The 12,478-nt window shown below is 44.1% G+C and overlaps 3 protein-coding genes across 3 annotated transcripts; all 3 read left to right on the top strand.

Moving 5' to 3' along the window:
• Nucleotides 1-3,475: 3,475 nt before the first annotated feature.
• LOC104141955 (actin, cytoplasmic) lies at nucleotides 3,476-7,914 on the top strand. The gene is made up of 2 exons (XM_009671617.1): nucleotides 3,476-3,491; nucleotides 6,812-7,914. The coding sequence occupies exon 2, from the start codon at nucleotides 6,922-6,924 to the stop codon at nucleotides 7,912-7,914; it is 993 nt and encodes a 330-aa protein (XP_009669912.1). The 5' UTR covers nucleotides 3,476-3,491; nucleotides 6,812-6,921.
• An 869-nt stretch (nucleotides 7,915-8,783) lies between these two features.
• LOC104142005 (actin-related protein T2-like) lies at nucleotides 8,784-9,809 on the top strand. Its single transcript, XM_009671677.1, has one exon. It carries the CDS (start codon nucleotides 8,784-8,786, stop codon nucleotides 9,807-9,809), a length of 1,026 nt encoding a protein of 341 aa, XP_009669972.1.
• Nucleotides 9,810-10,220: 411 nt separating this feature from the next.
• On the top strand, nucleotides 10,221-11,354 carry LOC104141956 (actin-1). Its single transcript, XM_009671618.2, has one exon. The coding sequence runs from the start codon at nucleotides 10,221-10,223 to the stop codon at nucleotides 11,352-11,354; it is 1,134 nt and encodes a 377-aa protein (XP_009669913.1).
• The last annotated feature ends 1,124 nt before the right edge of the window (nucleotides 11,355-12,478 follow it).

The following is a 12,478-nucleotide window of genomic DNA, read 5'->3' as shown; positions in this document are numbered from 1 at the left end:
ACAGGAGCTAGGAGAACTAGAAGTAGACTGTGCATCTCTTGGCTCCCATACCTGTGTCTTAATTCTGAAATCTTCCCTTCTTACGTTAGTATTCTGGGGCAACCTGTAGGAGGTGGAGTTACTTCAGAGTGGAGCTGTGAGGCTTCAGTTATACCGTTTCCCCAGGAAAGGCTAATTTGTGGCTGAGTGATTGGAGTTCAGCTTATCAAAATTATTTTACCTGATTCAGAGCATTCATACAATAAGGAATAACAATCTTCTCCTGGCCTTCTGTTCATTTTTGAATAATCAAGTGTATTATTTTAAATATGTGAATGTTCAACCAAGACCTTTATTTATGCATAATTTATATCATTTCTTAGCTATAGATCTTTTTTTTTTTTTTTTTTCCCAACGTGGAAAATGACACGCAAAGTCTGAGTGGTTCTTGGATGCTGAATTCCAAATTCCTTGAATTAAATTTGAATCCCAGTGGGGTCTGCACCTTCCCAGCTCTTCATCACTTGCAGGGCTTATTACTTTTTAGATGATACTATTAAATCCAGCCACCCCCAGAGATACTGGTTAGACCTTGTGAAACTCAAGAGTAAGAGACCACGAAAGAATCCCCAAAGCTGTTGCAATTTAGCAATGCAGTAATTTAAGTTTCCTGTCAAAGGACAATGAGTTTTAATTTTTTATATAGTTTATAATTTGTATACAGTATCAATTTGCCTCCCTCCAATACCTTTTAGGAAGTAGAAAATAAACATGTTTTCCCCACTGACTTAGATCCTTTTTTCTATTTAGCAAGCATTGATTTTACTCCCTTCCCCAGTGTTTTTGTTTGCAGCCCAAATTAACTGTCTTTGTGGCTTTGCCTTCCAGAGGGCCTCGTCCAGGGGCGTTAGAGGGAGCGGGCCCGGGCGGAGGAGAGCTGCCCCTTCCTCCCCGGCGCCCGGCCGTGGAGCTGCCCCCGCGCGGCCTCGGCGGTTTGCCGCTGAAAGGGTCTCGGAGCCAGTGCGGGGAGTGCGGGCCTGCCTCTCGGGTTATCGCGGGCACTAAGAAACGTTCTGAAACGTTTGTGTTTCGTGCGGAAGGGTGGAGAGCCCAGCAGCCTTCCTGGCTCTGAGTCGCTCGCTGACCGCGGCCTGGGGCCCCGAGCCTCCGGCGGCCTCCTGGCTGACTGGGCACTATCCGCTTCCACGTGCCGGCTCGCCTGCTTCCTCCGGGAGCTCGGCAGGCAGATAGTCCTGCCCGGCTTGCCCGAGCCCGACCCCCGGAGGGTGGCCAAGCCCGGCCGCAGGCCCGAAGGGGAAGCGCCAGGCAGTCTCGCGCTGCTCGGGAATCAGCGCAGCTGGGCCAGGCTGCCTTCACCGGGCGCAAGGGACCGACGCGTCCATGGCGCAGCCCGGGCCAAGGAAGGAAGGGTACCGCCACCCTTTCTGGCGCTGGGCGAGTGTCTGAACTCTTCCAAAAACTTCCCTTGCTGCAGATTAAGCCCACTGCTAGCATCTGGAGATTAGAGGGAAGCCTCCTCTGGGCCAGGCTGTCGCGTGAGCAGTTAACCCTGCGTGTGCCCCTGGCCTCGGTGTCACGAGAACTGCACACGCGGAGTTAACTGCTGGGTTTCACATGGAAACCCCGTATCGCAAGTCAAGGATCTGCAAAGAAAACTGAAGAGGATTTTGGCCATGTAGTGCCCTTAAAAACGAATGCAAAAGGTTTCGATAGTATGTGAAATCTGCGGATTGTTGTTTTACATTTAAAAAGTGTTGCATATAAAAAAAAAAACCTCAACAGGAGTCTAAATAAACGCAGGCAAGTGAGTCGGCAAGAAGATGTAAAATCATCGGGAAAGGCAGCGTTTGCTTTCATATGGGGATTACTGTAAACACTAGGAGCGCATGGTAACAATTTGTAGCCCATGTGTTTTGAAATATCATAACTGGTGTCAATAAACACATTAAAATTTGACTTCAAAGAGCATTGTGGATGTTTGGAGTGTCACGAAAACATTGCAAAATGGGGATTTTAGATGGAAACAAGTATGGGAGCAATCAAACACAGCTCCTGTGTGAAGAAAGGGATCTTGTCGAGTTGTTAGAGCTAAGCATCTGTGATGGTGATTACTGCTTCTTACTGGCTACGAACTGCACTCAGCGCCTGATTCCTTTCACACTGTCGCCCTTGCCTTCCACCCGGCCTGCTTGTTTGTCTCATCCACCTGTTATGTCTCATTTTACAGACTGAATTCTTTGGAGCAGGGCCTGCCATTTGCTCTTTATTCCCATAGTGCCCGGGTTAGCCTGATTGATTTCCATGCACTATATCAATATAAATAATAAATTCATGTTGTATTTCTACCAGAATGATTTGTGGCATAGATAAAGTGTTGTTCTTATATGCTGACAAGCTGCCTTGGTGAAAGTTTCTAGTGTCACTGCAGCATTTGATGCCTTTTTAATACTTCAGGCACTGTGAACCACTGGCCCAGGCTTTTAGGATGTGGAGAAGATGCCGGTGAGCAGCCTCCCTTCCCTGTGAATAGTGGTGTTCTGAACAGAAGTATTTTGCTGCTTACTAAAGCCTTCCTCACTTACACTTCCCCTGGGTTGAAATACCCTCTTTTCCTCGTATTTTCCCTTGAAACATGTTTCTGATGCATTTGGATTCACTCTATGCGTCCACTGCAATTTATTACACAAATCACATGTATGCTCCTGGGAGATGGGTCTAGAGCTGTGATCTTTCAACTGTGTAAGAATAGACTTCTAACGTGTGGGCTTGGCTAGTACTGTAGATAAATCCCTTGGTTTGTTTCTGGGATACCCCAAGTGCTGGGATACCAAAAATGCTGAGTTACTGCTGTACGTACAAAGGCAATGTTTTCCTGCTTGTACGACTCTCTGCCTTGAGATTTATGCCGTCACATGCCACCCTCTTGTTCTTTCTTATTTTGTCCTTGTTAATGTATTTAGCATATCTGAGGTCAAAAAACCTTCTCCTGAGTTACAGCTAAACAGCGACTGTTGATTTTACTTTTGCATGCAACAAAGATACTGCAAAAAAAATTCTCAACTATAGTACCCAGAAATAGTCCCCAACCTAGGCTTGTTATCTTTATACCTAAAGCTAGTTCCAGCTAAATAAAATGTGCACATATATACACTGGACTGATGCCACAGGAATATGTAATGATTAATGAGGAGGTTTGATTGTAAGAAGTGAGATACAGAAATATGATTTCTTTGAAGCTTCATGGCAATCAAAAAATTGCAGCTTAAAATGCACTTGGAAAGCTCTATTGGTCACCCTGTTGACAGACATGCTGTCACAGATCTTTCTTAGCCAGCAGCCTGACATCTGTCCTCCCCGTTCACAGAAGGAAACAAGCAAACTATAAGCCGAGAAGATACCAGCATTTTAGGGAGGATTCAAAACAAGGGTGGAGATGAGAGGAGGTAGAGCAGGAAGAGGGAGGGTGGAGGTGTGCCCCAATAAAGTGGCAGGTATAACTTGCCTAAGAAGCTCAGTTATTTCATGGAGAAATGTATGCCCATTCATCAAGTTACTTGTCAAGGTTATGATGGATATGACAGGTCTTACTTGGAGAGGCATGTCTGAGATTTCCTAAGAACTGAATTAGTCAAAGAAACTCGATTGCCTGTGGAAAACTGAGAAAGAATCTGAGTGGAGTGAGTTTGGGGTATGACCAAACCTCTTGGGTATGTCCCCTTTCTGTGTGAAACAGAGAATATCATGATTGTCTGGGTTTCGTGGAAGGCTTCTGTGATGAAAATTAGTATTTCAGAGGTTTCCTCTCTATTTGGTATACTATAATCATGTCATCTCCACTGCTGCCCTGTACTGTGCCTGCTCTCAGTTAGGTTACGCTCAGAAAACAGTCAGCTGAGGATGACAAGGCCCACTGAAAAGCAATGAAAATACAGAGAACACTCCGAAATAACCTGGTGCAGGAAAGGATGGAGAGCAGCATCTCTCAGTCAGTCTCTGGTCCTATTTGTCTCTCTCTGTCTTTGGTAACTCCTTCTAGGTTTAGAAAGACTTTTATCCCCGTTACTACGGATATTACACATTAGTTCAAGTTGTTGGGGTTTTCAGGCATACAGGTATGTGGGCATACAGGCTATGAGTTACCATGGGGCCTGCTGTTCCTTTTCCCTACCTCCTGTTTCATCCCAGGTAAACTCAGACCTTTCACAGGGGCTCATTGCCCCTTTCTAGGTGCTTTCCAGGCTGGCCTGATTCACTCAGCATCTGGCCTGAGTTACAGGTTTGCCTCCGGTAGTATTTGGATAGAGGACTGGTGTGGAGGAAGGATGAGGCCTAACTTGCCTGGGGGAACCATTTCTGTGCAGGCAACATGGTCAATAAAGTGCAAAGCCTCGTACAAGCCAGTAAGTGAAAATGTGTGCTTAGCACTTACATATATTATAGGTGAGCAAGAGTGGCCTATAAACAACGTGTTTAACTATCTATGAATTTTTACAATCCAATATCTGTGGGACAGAGCTCATACGTTTGGTATGTCGTGAAAAGTACATTACTGTGTTTCCAATGCACCTCTCAGCTTTGAATTCATGTGCAATCCCAGTGAGAGGTGGCAAACAATGTATACCATCGAGTTAAGGCATTTGCAGCTACTATGAGAGGAATTTGGTTGTCTCAGTCCTGTTCCTGATGTCTCTCTCCACACTGACAGTGCCTGGTAAACCTCAAAGGCCAAAGACAGATGGGCTCTCGGAAAATGAGCTCTCTGCTTTCCTGAGCAAAGTCCTCTCGTGTCAGGTTAAGCTACACTGCCAGGGGAACGTGCAGAACTTTTGTTGCCTCAAGGTGCCTCTCTTCCATGAGCTGAGATCTTCGGTTTGCACTGAACACAAATAGCAAATTCACCTATGTTCTTACAAATCCTATAGTAACAAAGCTAATTCACACATGCCCTTATTAAGGTGAGTTATGACAGTACCAGTATGAGGGACTAGATGAGCATTTGTGTATCTAGGTTGAACTGCCATTTAATAATCACAGTCAATATTCCCTTGTTTTAATACTAAACATCATTTTCAAAACTGAATACTTCGCTGTAAGCTGCATGCAGACCATGCTGGATTAAATGGGGCTTCCAGTGGGATGACTATAACAACCTCTTAAATGATTAGGACACCTGTTGACATTAATATAGAAGCTTGCATGAAAATAAGTGTGCCACACACTGAAATATATGTACACAAATAATAAGAGGATTAGAGAAACTGCTAAAATGGATAGAGTGGCATTTAGCATGAACATGTCTGGAATCTAAGCAAAATGGAAATAACATACACAGAGCTGATCCCTTGTTAGACGGCTTCTTTTTTTTTTTTTTTTAAGTAGTTCATCTGGGGCATAAAAGTCTCTGCACCAAGAGGTCATTTGCTTACTTTAAAATTTTTGTTTAATATATATCTTTGCTTGGAATCTGCCTCTGATTCATAGCCACCTTCATTTAGTAGCTGGCACCTTTGCCATGCAAGCTACAAGAAAAAGTAATTAAATTTAATAGAAGCCACCCTCACTTTGAAGCTGACTTGGATTTAGAGCCACAGGGAGAAGCAATTAAACTCCAGCAGCCGAGGATTTGAAATGAAGTTATATAGTGATTTTTTTTAAGAAGAAAGTTTCTCCCTAAATGCATTTGGATTGTCAGATCTGATTGGATCCAAAGGTATAGCCTGAAGTTTCCTTCTTTGGAAAATTTTCTCTTGAAGCAAAAGAAAAAAAAAAGTAGATATGAAGCAGGGTCAGTTGTGAAGGTTTAGGGTATTTTAAATCCTCTTGAACAAACTTCCAAAGACGAGTTTATTCTTCTTCAGCAAAGTGCTGAGTGGGAAAGGTAAGCACAGATGGGGCCATCTGCGTGTCTTATTTATTTACAAGCTGGCCAACACAGCAGCAGCCTAGGCTGTAGGTGTGTTAGGAAAAGGCATTTATTTGCACTAGAAGGTATTACAAGCATTGTTTAAAGCTGCCAGTGTTTTTTTAAAGCAGCAAGAGTCAGAAATTATTTTTTTCACATGTGTGATTTCACCAGAAAATATTATTTAAATTAAGTAACAGGGACAGAAAAAAAAGACTCTGAAATGCTATTGCCAGTGCCAAACATAGTCCTAACTATTTAAAAATATTCTTTGAGAATTTCCTATAAAGGATCAGAGAGGATTCAGTAACAAATATCTGCTTCTAATGCAGATATTATTCAGAAAAGCAAATTGACAGTTCTGTTAATACTTACAAGGAAGTAAAATTTTCCTGAGCTTCACCAACTCTTGGAAGTATTTGTAGGCTCTTAGCTAAGCCAGAGGCATGTGTGAAAAATGTAATTATTGTCCTGCACGTATTTTGCAATGCGTGCTTTTACTTTCTGGTAAAAGACTTGATTTTAAGTTCAGTACAGGAATAAGTTTCATGGTCCATGACCTATGGATCAGACCAGGTGAACTGACAGTCCTCTAACTGGAGACACAGTAAAGCTATGCTGACCATTTTTCAGGGAAGCGTCTGGGATTGGGTGACTCCCTGGGAAAACATATTATTATATCACTGGCCATTATGAGGTAGTTGGGGGCAGACATGTTAGAAACAGCAAGCTATGCATCCCTGAAAAGACTTCCCTGGCAATGGTGACCAGCCTGTAAAAGGGGACCGGAAAGACAGCGCCGTGTGTGACGTCAGCACTCCCCGCGGTGCCCTAGGCTCCCCGAAGTAGCTCGCAGGGAGCTACTGGCTCTACGAAGAATGTTTGACCCCAACATTTTGGATGTCCCAGCTGTAATCTTTGACAATGGATCCGGGTTATGCAAGGCAGGTATCGCAGGTGACAGTGCTCCAAGGTCAGTTATTACAGCAATTGTTGGTCGCTCAAAAGCCAAAGCTACAATGCTGGGAGCCGGACAAAAAGAATATTATATTGGAGAAGAAGCTCAGTCCAAAAGAGGGGTCCTATCTTTGAATTATCCAATCGACCATGGCATAGTTACATCCTGGGATGACATGGAAAGGATCTGGAGACATGTCTATGAGTGTGAGCTGAGAATCAAAGCTAGTGAAAGGCCAGTGCTGCTGACTGAAGCCCCACTCAATCCTCTACAGAACCGGGAAAAAATGACAGAGATCATGTTTGAAGGCTTTATGGTGCCAGCTATGTATGTTGCAGTCCAGGCAACTCTGGCTCTCTATGCATCAGCACGTACCACTGGAATAGTCATGGACAGTGGGGATGGCGTTACCCACACTGTCCCCATATATGAAGGATATTGTTTACCCCATGCTGTCTCCAGGCTGGATATTGCTGGCCGGGATATCACTGAATATTTTATGAGGCTCCTTTTGGAGAGCGGGCACTCTTTTGTTAGCACAGCTGAAAGGGAAATTGTGAGAGATATCAAGGAGAAGTTGTGCTACGTGGCTTTAGACCCCATCCAAGAAATGAAAACAAAACCAGAAGAAATCATGAAAGAATACAGACTGCCTGACGGCAATATCATTAAGATAGGCAATCAGCTCTTTCGTGCCCCAGAGACCCTTTTTATGCCTGCAAACATTGGAGTTGAAGCCCCTGGCGTGCACAAAATGATCTTCAATAGTGTCATGAAATGTGACATTGATGTGCGCAGGAATCTTTATGGCAACATCCTGCTCTCAGGTGGGTCCACTCTCTTCCCTGGCCTGGATGAGCGGATCCTGAGGGAGATGCAGCTGCAAGTGCCTCCTGGCATTTCTGTGAGGATCATTGCCCCCCCTGAGAGGAAATACTGTGTGTGGATTGGGGCTTCCATCCTCACCTGCCTGACATCTTTCAAACAAATGTGGGTCACTGTGAGTGATTACAAGGATTTTGGGGCAGCCGTAGTCCACCGGAAATGCTTTTAAGGAGAATGCCAGACCAAATGAATGTCTTGCTACAACATAGCATGAGCAAGAAACCCTGCTGAGGGCTGACTGACCTAAAAGGTGCTGCAGTTGTTTGTGTGTTTATTGGCTGAGAAAACCTTTATGAAAATAAAACATTAAACACATTGGTAACGAGGACTTTGAGACATCTTACTGTTTATCGTCTCCAGGGTGGGCCCAATATGTTCATACCTACCTCATTTCACAGCTTGGAGCTTTGTCTGCACATTCTCTTCCAAACCCTTACCGTGGGGTAACTGGAAGCATAACAAGACACAACTGCTGTTTTCTTGCCTAGTTTAAGAGATTAATCTGGAGTGATTAGAGCTGTTGTCACTGATTCCACAACATTTCTAGCCCCAACCATTCTTGCTGGTCTCATCAGACTAGCATTGGGACTAATATATAATATTGGGACTGCTGCAAGTGGGCCTGTGGGAATCTGCTTTTGACCTTGGGATTTAAAATCCACCACAGCCTTCAAGCAGCAGCTTCTGCACAAAATTAGTCAGCATCCCACATTTTTTAAATTGAAATTAAAATGAAGTTAGATTAGATGCAAGGCATTTTAGAACTTTAATCTGTGTAATCTGTAATGGTCATCAAACAATCGGCGTGTAGGCTATTCGTTGTTATGCGTTGCAAGAGTAACCCTGAAGCACCACATGAGCAAAGGTAACAATTGTGAACGCTAGCCAGAGAGAGAGGAGTCACATTGATCTTTTGGACTAGTAGGACTTGTCTGGTGAAACCAAGAAGATGCATTTCGAAGACAGATCTTCAGACCTTTACAACTAAGCTTTCCAGGCTTGATCTTTGCATAAAACTATTAAGGGGATGTTGTAGGAATGTTTAATTCAAAAGCTTTGGGTATTTCAGCTGTTATTTTTGACAGTGAGTCACAAGCGTGTAAGGCTGGGCTCTCAGGGGAATCTGGCCCAAGACATATTATTCAGTGTGTCATTAGGCATCCTAAGGAAGAAGTGTCAGTGTCAGAAGAGAGTCAGAAGGGATGGTGTGTGGGAGAGGAAGCCCAGCACAGACCAGAGGTGTTGTCTTTGAATTATCCTGTTGAAAATGACGTAGTTACGTTATGGGATGACAGGGAGAGGATTTGGATGCTCATCTATGAACATGAAATGGCAAAACAAGCAACTGAGAGGCCAGCGCTAATGACTGAGAGCCCTCTGAGCCCTCTAGAGAACAGAGAAAAACTAATACAGTTGCTAAGGTTCAGGGTGCCTGCCTTTTATGTGTCTGCCCAAGCCATCCTGTACACACTCTGTGCCTCGGGGCGCATCACAGGCCTAGTCACAGACAGCAGGCATAGCGTAACCCACCCGATAGCAGTCTACAAAGGGTGCTGCTTACCCCATGCAGTCTCGAGGCTGGACATTGCAGGCAGAGACATTACAGAGCTGCTCACAATGCTATTTTTGGAAACGGAACCTTCTTATGCAAAATTTATGGAGAAAAACAGTTTTGTGGAAGATGTCAAGGATTGTGCAATATGGCTACAGGCGCGGAGCAGGAGCTGGCCAAGAAGCCAGAAAGCATACAGGCCGCCCAGCAGAAGTGCTGTGAGGATTGGCACTCTGCTCTTCCAAGTATCTGAGGTCCCCTTTGAGCCACACAGAACCAGCAGCGAGGGACCTAGCCTTCCTAGGATGTTTTCCCACAATGTTAAAAAATGGGATGGCAGCGATTGTAACGCTTCATATAGGAACATGGCGCTGTCTGGACACTCATCTCTTTTTAACAGATTAGACAAGTGGATTTTAAAGGCATTAGAATACCAGGTCCCCAAAGGTGTTCCTATAAAGATTATAGCCCCTGAAGACAGACAATTTTCTTCCTGGATTGGTGTTTCCTGAGCAGTTTCAAGCAAATGTGGATTGCTGCAGCTGACTGTGAAGAGTTTGGCCCTGGCATTGTAAATAGAAGATGCTTTTAAGAGGACTTAAATAAACCCAGCTGTGATCTAGGTTGGACATGAAAAGGGAGAGTTCATGCTTTTGTTAGTTAAAATGAATTGGCTTTAAATTATTTCTCCTGCCTTTCAGCTAACAGTGTCATAATAAATCGGAGTTAAGTTTGACACATGGGAAATGCTCCTGGCCTTTCTCGAGGAAGCAGTATTGTCAGTGCAGTGGCGGAGGGCTGTGAGCTCAGAGGAATCGTGCCTATTTGTGACTCAGGGATCTAGAGCATTTCACCTGATGTTCTGTGTTGGCAGTTGCTGCCAGGGAGAGAGCTGCCGCAAGACAGCCCCTATCCTGCAGAGAATGTCTGACCCTGCAGCCGCTGGGACCCCCGCAGTGATTTTTGACAATGGCTCTGGACAGTGTAAGGCTGGTCTGTCGGGAGAGCGGGCACCCCGTTCGGTTATTTCTACTGTTGTGGGATACCCGAAATCCAAACTTGTCATGTGTGGAGCCGGTCATAAGGACTATTATATCGGGGAAGAGGCCCAGTCCAAAAGGGGCGTCTTATCTTTTACTTACCCAATGGAACATGGAATAGTTACATCCTGGGATGACATGGAGAAGATTTGGAGATATCTGTATAAATACGAACTCAGAATGAAACCCAATGAGAGGCCAGCACTGCTGACCGAGACCCCTCTCAATCCTCTGTCCCATCGAGAAAATATGGCTGAGACCATGTTTGAAAGCTTCCAGGTGCCTGCCCTTTTCGTGGCTCTGCAAGCACTAACAGCCCTTTATGCCTGTGCCCGAACAACCGGACTAGTGCTGGACAGTGGCGATGGTGTTACTGTCACGGTCCCTGTCTATGAGGGCCATTGCTTGATACAAGGCATTACCAGGCTGGATTTTGCAGGCAGAGATGTAACTAAATACCTTGCTAGGCTCCTTTTGGAGATTGGGCATTCCTTTGTAAGCACAGCAGAGAGAGAAATTGTGAGGGATATGAAGGAGAAGCTGTGCTATGTGGCTTTAGATCCTAGCCAAAAAATGCAGGAAAAGCCTGCAAAACTTATACGCGAGTACCTTCTTCCTGATGGAAATGCAGTCAGGGCAGGAGACCACCTATTCCGAGCTCCTGAAGCCCTTTTTGTGCCTGCTGAGGCAGGCATCCCCGCACCAGGGGTTGGGGGGATGGTCCTCCAGAGCATTGCCAAATGTGCTGGGCGTGTCCAGATGGACATCTTAAGGAATGTGGTGTTATCAGGAGGATCGACTCTTTTCCAAGGTTTCAAGGAGAGGCTTCTGAAAGAGCTAAAGACACAAATTCCTCACACAACTCCTGTCAAGATCATCTCACCAAGAGATAGGATGTGCTCCGTGTGGATTGGTGCTTCTATCCTTACCAGCTTAACAGCATTTAGAAAAATGTGGGTCACCAGGGAAGACTATAATGAGGTTGGACCAACAGTTCTCCACAGAAAGTGCTTTTGAAACGTATGACTATCCCGGAAATTTTTTTAAGTGCTGATCTGAACAGCTGGAGAGCAGCTAATAAATCAGTGCAAAAATAATTGATTTGTAGTAAGTTATTTTATAGCTTGGTAAAGAAAGATCCCTTGTGCATTGGATTAAAGAAAGAGTCCTTGTTCAGAGCATTTTTGCTATCCAAGATGTTGGTTTTAGTTCTAGAAATGTGTTGATCCCTGCTAGAACTGCAAACGGTTTGTCGGACTTTTAAACACTTGAGAACAAGCCTCCTCCATCCTATGCCCATGGGGGCTGGCTCCCTGCCATTCACTATAAACTTCCAAAGGTTGGAAAAGAGATCTCTGATGGAGAAATAGAGGGCTCAGGGGTGTTGCTGACCCTTTGCTGTAGCACTGGAGATCTCTTGTAGCAGTCTTGGAGAAACCCAGAAAGGACTGAGCTTCTAAATTTCTTTTTGCACATGCAATGAAAATAGGCTGATCTGGGTGTTAAAGCAGAGCTCTCAGACCTAGAACACTTCTGTGCTATTAGTGGCCTTGCCGTGTGATTCACTCTGTCACACCATGTAAAATGTTGCCCTGGTTTGTCTATCTGCAGGATTTAGCTAATACTCTAGCGTAAAGACTATATGGGTCTTCATTTAGATAGCTTAATATAAGTTTAATTGAGATTAGTAAAACAATTTGAGAGCATGGGATGATATATACTTATTTTGGTTTTAATCTAGGAGATCTCTGAAGAAATTTTGTGATGTCAGGCATCTAAGAGAAGGTGAAGGCAGCTGTCCCTAGCTGACACTGATTCTCTTTTGGGAAAAAAACGAACATGTTAGGAGAAATTGCTGTTTCACTGCCTCATCAGTGAGAGCTAGGGAAACTGAGAACATAATCCTGCAAATATTTGCTGAATTACTAAACAAATCTGTCTTGCTGAGCTCACTTTTTGCAAATAATTACAGCAAATAAACTTAACTAGAGTAAATATCATGGATAATTGATTGGATTTCTGAAATGAATTGTGAAATTCGTAACAAAGTTGTGAATTTTTAGTAATGAAAGTTGCATTTAAAATAAACAATTTGAAATTGATGCAGTTTTAGAGATCACCTTTATCCATATCTGCAAATG

Source organism: Struthio camelus, chromosome 21 (genome assembly GCF_040807025.1).
Source record: "Struthio camelus isolate bStrCam1 chromosome 21, bStrCam1.hap1, whole genome shotgun sequence".
Classification (NCBI taxonomy): Eukaryota; Metazoa; Chordata; class Aves; order Struthioniformes; family Struthionidae; genus Struthio; species Struthio camelus.
The sequence above is the reverse complement of the archived record's forward strand: the minus strand, read 5'-3'. Positions and strand labels throughout refer to the sequence as shown.